The following is a 6,000-nucleotide window of genomic DNA, read 5'->3' as shown; positions in this document are numbered from 1 at the left end:
AGCACTATTTACAGTAGCCAAGACATGGAAGCCTTGAGAGGCCCGACCAGAGGCAGGCACAGGGGAGGCGGCCACACTGGGCCATGGGGAAGGCCAGAACGGTTCCCTTTGTCCACACCCTCTGATGCTGCCACCTTTGTAAGCAGTTTGAGGGCTCCCTTAAGAGCCCACTGTTCTTGTAGAACTTCCTTGACCCTGAGCTGGTGTTGGTGGGTAGAGTGGGTTCCTGCTGATGGGCGGACGGCTCTCAAGCTCCTGGGGGCACCTCAGCAGCTCACGAAAGCGGGTTTTCATGTGTTTCCTCTGCCTCTTTGTCCCTCTTCTCCTTTTGCTCCGTGACCAGCCATTGCCCCTGTTCCAGACTGGCCCCTGACCCCACCTGTGGAGCCCATCAACCAGGAAACACAAAGTTAAACGTGCTGAGGCCACATGAGGCATCTTGTAATGTAAAGGGGTGTCCCCAGGAACAGAAAAAACTGTGCTGTGTTTGGGGAAAACATATGCCCTGGTTGTCGATCCTTGGCATTTTAGGGGTAAATTGGAAACGCCATCTCTCTGCCTTGTTTCCTTATAACTAATTCACTCTTCTGTGGTGGACCTTTCAACTAATCACGTGTTCAGCAAATCAGTTTTCATTGGGACTTTGCATTTGTCTGCTATTCATTCTTCGCAAGCTCCCGGGGTGGAAATGGGGCAGAGGGCGTGTGGAATCGGCATTCATGGAGCGCCGGCCTGTGTACTTCCCCAGAAAGGTACCTAGTGATACACTCGGGCTTGGCTAGGAGTGGGATGCAGGAAGGATGTGTTGAGTTAGCTTAATTGGGGATGGAGGGGTGGGAGGGAAGAGGAACGATTATTGAGTGGCACATACGGGGTGTGTCTCACTTTATGCTCCCCCCAAAACTACATGAGGTGGGCATTTTCATTTCCATTTTATAGATCAGGAATCTGAGGCCCCATCTGAACATGTCCAGATCGCCCACGAATATGCAGGGGGCCTGAGCACAGCTGCTCGCTGTGGAGGTGAACCTCAAGGTTGAATAGGAGATAGAAGTGACCAGTTGTGATAAAGGTTTTGTGGAGAGCAGGCGGGCTCTCCTCCATGATGTCAGGCAGTGCTTAGTCCCCCCAAGAGAAATTTGGTGTCACGCACAGGTTAGCAGGTGGAAGAAAATGGAGGTCACGTGTGATGTGATTGCCCCGGAGGAAGTCATAGTCCCATGAGGGAGGAAAAAATAGAAGTGGCAGTGAGAAAACGGGCTTTTTAAAATAGTGGTGTATTTATTTTACAACTGGAAATGGATGGCTGATATGAAAGATGAAAGCCTGAGTTCACGAAGACGTCCTAATTCAGAGCCATTCACATCAATGGCTTATGAAAAAGCATCATTCTCGGTTAGAAAACATTTCAAGGCCCCCACCCGAACCCACGATAAAGGGGACCCTGCTGCCTGTTGCCTTTAAAGCACAAAGTCAGGGACTTCCCTGGCGGTCCAGTGGTTAGGACTCCACGCTTCCACCGCCAGGGGCCCAGGTTCAATCTCTGGTCGGGGAACTAAGATCCCGCAAGCCACGTGCCAGGACCAATAAAATAAAATAAAAAATTTCTTAAAAAGCACAAAGTGGGCTTCCCTGGTGGCGCAGTGGTTGAGAGTCCGCCTGCCGATGCAGGGGACACGGGTTCGTGCCCCGGTCCGGGAAGATCCCACGTGCCGCGGAGCGGCTGGGCCGGTGAGCCATGGCCGCTGAGCCTGCACGTCCGGAGCCTGTGCTCCGCAACGGGGGAGGCCACAGTAGTGAGGCCCGCGTACCGCCAAAAAAACAAAAAAAAAAACAAACAACAACAACAAAAAAAAAGCACAAAGTAAGTCAGTCCCTACACAGGCTCGAGGGGGCCATTAGCAGGGACTGTCTTTAAAAACGCCAATGGAAAAGAATCTGAAAAAGAATGTAACTGAATCACTTTGCGGTACAGCAGAAATTAACACAACACTGTAAATCAACTGTACTTCAATTCTAAAAACGCCTTTGGCCAAAGCTGATCACTAACGCGGCGCTCTGTCCTGACAGGTGGTGGTGATGGCTGAAGATGGGAACGAGGAGATCATGTTCATCTGTAAGTGGCCCGTGGCCCGTCCTCACGATGGAAGGCAGAGCCACGTCCACACTTGGTTTCTGTAGTAGAGAAGAGCTCTCTCCTTTAGACGTGGTCTTACTTGTTTTAAGAACCGCGATTTATTACACGAGAAATGTGCTGCCGGGTACCGTTTTAAAAGGATCGTCTTTCTGAGAACTCCCGGCAAAGGGCACTCGGAGGGGTGGCAGTTGACTCAGATGAGTAACCCCGGGTTTTAGAAAGAGGCTCACAACATGGTAGATTTATGATAAACGGGTTAAGTTGGTGAATTTTCATTTACGCTCGTTCCCTGGGGACACCCCTGTCCTCCGTCCCCATAGAGGTGGCTTGGCCTACTTTGCAGCATGTCGTGGAGCAGGATTTCCTCCTGGGGGCGCACGTCCTGCGTTGCGCTCTTTTTGCGTCCCGTCCGTGGGGAGCACTGTCGCTTACCCCCAGGCCGCGCGATGCTCTGTGGGCGTCTCCCTCCCCACTCAGCGCCCCCTCTGACGCTGGGATGTTTGTTTGCAGGGTGTGAAGACTGCAGCCAGTACCACGACTCTGAATGTCCCGAGCTGGGCCCAGTGGTCATGGTCAAAGACTCCTTTGTGTTAAGCAGGGCAAGGTAAGTGACCGTCTTGAGCTGCTTTTATCGTCCTGCCTGTCAAACAGGGTTTTCGGCATGTCACCTGCCGCAAGAGCCTGGTGGCCTGGGTGTCTACGAAGCGGGGGGGGGGAACAGCAAAAGAAGAAGTGGGAGAGACTTCGGTGAGAAGGGCTGTCCTCACGTTTGAGGCCGTCCGAAATCTCCGTCCCACCGTGAGCTGAGTCTCCTGCCGCCAGGATGAGCGGAGGCTGGTTGCAGACACTTCAGGGTCAATGTCTTTTATCTAGTTCCTGGTTCAGCTGATGGGCTGGGTCGGTTTATGCGTTGACTGCCATGGCCAAGCTTGTTCAGTCTCCCCTGTGGTCCGAGCCCAGGCCTGCCGTCTAACTTGCCGTCTAACTTGCCCACTGTGGGCAAGGGGCGGGGATGCGGGCAGCCAGGCAAAGGTGTGGCAGCTTCTGGACGAGCACCTAGATCTGGTGAGGGGGCTCCGTGGCTCTGCCAGTGCACGTTTCCCTGGGGGAGAGGGGCACAGCCCCACCTACCACGTAGTAGCTGTTTGAACCCGGATGAGACGTGCTCCTGTCTGCACCTCAGTTGCCTCATCTGTGAAGTGGAGAGAATAACTACCCCTTGGAAAGTTGCTGTGATCGTTACACCTGATTTAGGGCCCGGCATGTAGTGGCACTAAAATTGTCATCTAATCAACGCAGTTCCTAGAAGCCGCCCAACTGGTTTTCCCAGCCTCTTTATTTCCTTGTCTTACTGTTGCTTCCCTGCACAAAGCAGAGATTACTAATTTCGCCTGAAGTACAGATCTGATGAGCTCTCTTCCAAAAACCTTCAGTTGTTGCCTGTCGCCCACGAAGTTCCCGTGGGAGCCATCGGTCCCTCTATGATAGGTTCCTCGTCTCAGCCCCCCTGCTCGCTCCTGGGAGGCGTGTATGCTCCAGGCGCCCTGGGGGTCCGCCCCACTCCCGACGTGGGCCAGGCTGGCCCTGGCCTTCACGCAGGGCCCCAGCCCACATGCCTTCCCGCTGGCACGCGTGCCCCATCCTTGATATTCTGAGTTTACTTAGAAAGGCCACATCCTCGATGAAAGCGGCCCAGTGCGGCCTGGCTGGAAGCGCTTTGCTGGTCTTTGGAATGCGGTGGCAGTTCTTGTCTCCCCCGTGGTACTCTACACGCGGCCCCTCTTTGTGGTCTCTCTGTGGTCCTCCTCTCTCTGGTGGCCGATTGAAGCCCACACTTAGGATGTGTGTGTGTGTGTGCGTGTGTGCGTGCACACACACGCATCGGCTCTGTCTCCTGGGCAGGGATTTTAAACGCATCCTTGAGTCAACGCCCCTCTATCGCCCACTCTGGGGGCCAGTGAGAGCGACCTTTTCCGTCACCCTAACGCTCTTATCCCCTGGTGTGGGTGGCACCTCGGTCAGTGGATGCCCGGGGCCGAGAGTCTCTTGCTTTGTTCTATTTCTAGGTCGTCCCTTCCCTCCAACCTGGAGATCAGACGCCTGGAAGATGGAGCTGAGGGGGTGTTTGCTGTGACCCAGCTCGTCAAGCGCACGCAGTTTGGCCCATTTGAGTCGAGGAGAGTCGCCAAATGGGAGAAGGAGTCTGCGTTTCCATTGAAGGTAAAAGCTGGGGCCAGTGGGGGAGGCAGAACCCCTGCTTTGTGACCTTCCTCGTGCAGATGGGGCAATGCCCGCTGAGCTCCAGTGATTCATAAATGTCTTAGAAACAGCTCTAGGTATTATAATTCTGCTGAATTTCCAAGACAATGTTCAGATTTTTTTTTAGTTTGTTTTTATATCACAAGAGCCTCAGAGTTAAGTTAGTATTTTGCAAGACATTAAAGAGAGTCTATTTAAAACATCTGCAAGAGTAGACCCCCAGCGCAGGCTTTGGGGGGGGCTTTCTGTGGATTTTTGCAGGGGTGCGTTAGTGTTTTTGCAGGGGTGCGTTAGTGTTTTTGCAGGGGTGCGTTAGTGTTTTTGCAGGGGTGCGTTAGTGTTTTTGCAGGGGTGCGTTAGCATTTTCACACCGGTGCAGAGCGTAGGATACGTTGCGAGGCTCTTTCGAAAGGAAGGTGTCTTGTCGAGGCCTTGATGAGAGGCCAGTGCAAAATTTGGCAGCTCTGAAAGGCACATCAGGCTGGAAAATGACAGCTTTTATATGACACTGAGAAAAACAAAACGGAAGGAAATCGGTGGGAGGGCTTGGATCACTTAAAGTGAGACCCACGGAGGCGCCGTGAGGCGAGGGACGTGGGTGTCAGTCACAGCTCTGTCCCTGCACCCAGTACGCGCCCAGCCTCAGCCAGCCTTCAAAAACATCTGTGACATAAACAGAGGAACAGGTGCTGGTTGGGCAATGGTTACCCCGAGAGGTGAGCTCTCCTGGAGACCCTTAGCAGACACCCACGTGTTTCAGGACAGAGGTGATCTAGGTGACCGCGGAGTTCCGCCAGTCCTTGGAGAACTGAGTTTACAGACAGATTTCAGCACAGCAGAGCGGAAGGAAAGGCACTTGATTTGTTTACAAAGAAAGAAAAGAAAGAGACGTTATTTTACGTGAAGGAGTGCGGTAAAGAGGCCTGGGGCTGATGCACGTAATCACTGTGGGCCCGAGGTCGGCCGAGGCCCCTTTGAAAAAGTCCTCTGTGCCTGTTTTGGTTTCTTTCAGCGACTCAGATTCTGAAGGTCTGTGTCTCGTATTGAGTTGTTTCCAGCACAGGCTCAGCGTTGGTTACCTGGGTGCTGGGGGCAGCTTTATGCCCGTGGAGGGAGGGCAAGGGAGCAGTTCCCACACCGGCTCAGGGTCATTAGGCACCTGGTGGACCCCTCTGCCCCCTCCTCTTGCTTCCGAGGGCTCCATCCTCAAAGGGGGCCTCTAGCTCTTAGCAGTGGGGAGCCCCTACAGGAAAAGCCCAGGAGAGGGGAGAGATTTCTTCCTACAACAAGGAAGCAATGATTGCATCAGAAAATGGAGGACAGGAACTCCCTATTCCATGTGGTTACTTTGAACTTCAAAATATTCAAGCTTCTCCCCCTGGTCCCTGCCTGCAGTTAATGGATAAAGCAGTGGTGCTGCTTTGCAGAGGAGGGCGCACCATATAGAGATTGAGGAACTTTGCAACAGAGCCGGGAGAAGAACTTGGGTGTCCTGATGCCCAGATGGGCCATGAGTAGAACTCAGGTGTCCCGATGACACCTGGGCCAGGTATAGAGTTCAGGTGTCCCGATGACGTCTGGAACTGGAGTAGAGCTCAGGTGTC

The 6,000-nt window shown here is 53.4% G+C and overlaps 1 protein-coding gene across 1 annotated transcript in view; it reads left to right on the top strand.

The window, feature by feature from the left end:
• The first annotated feature begins 2,075 nt into the window (after window positions 1-2,075).
• The window catches only part of PRDM15 (PR/SET domain 15), a 41,576-nt gene continuing 37,651 nt past the window's right edge, over window positions 2,076-6,000 (top strand). The window contains 3 exon segments of the mRNA XM_082655420.1: window positions 2,076-2,116; window positions 2,648-2,741; window positions 4,204-4,357. Coding sequence (XP_082511546.1) covers window positions 2,080-2,116; window positions 2,648-2,741; window positions 4,204-4,357 — 285 coding nt within the window. The 5' untranslated portion in view covers window positions 2,076-2,079.

Source organism: Grampus griseus (assembly GCF_964374135.1).
Source record: "Grampus griseus genome assembly, chromosome: 5".
Taxonomy (NCBI): Eukaryota; Metazoa; Chordata; class Mammalia; order Artiodactyla; family Delphinidae; genus Grampus; species Grampus griseus.
This window is presented reverse-complemented; position numbering and strand designations above follow the sequence as displayed.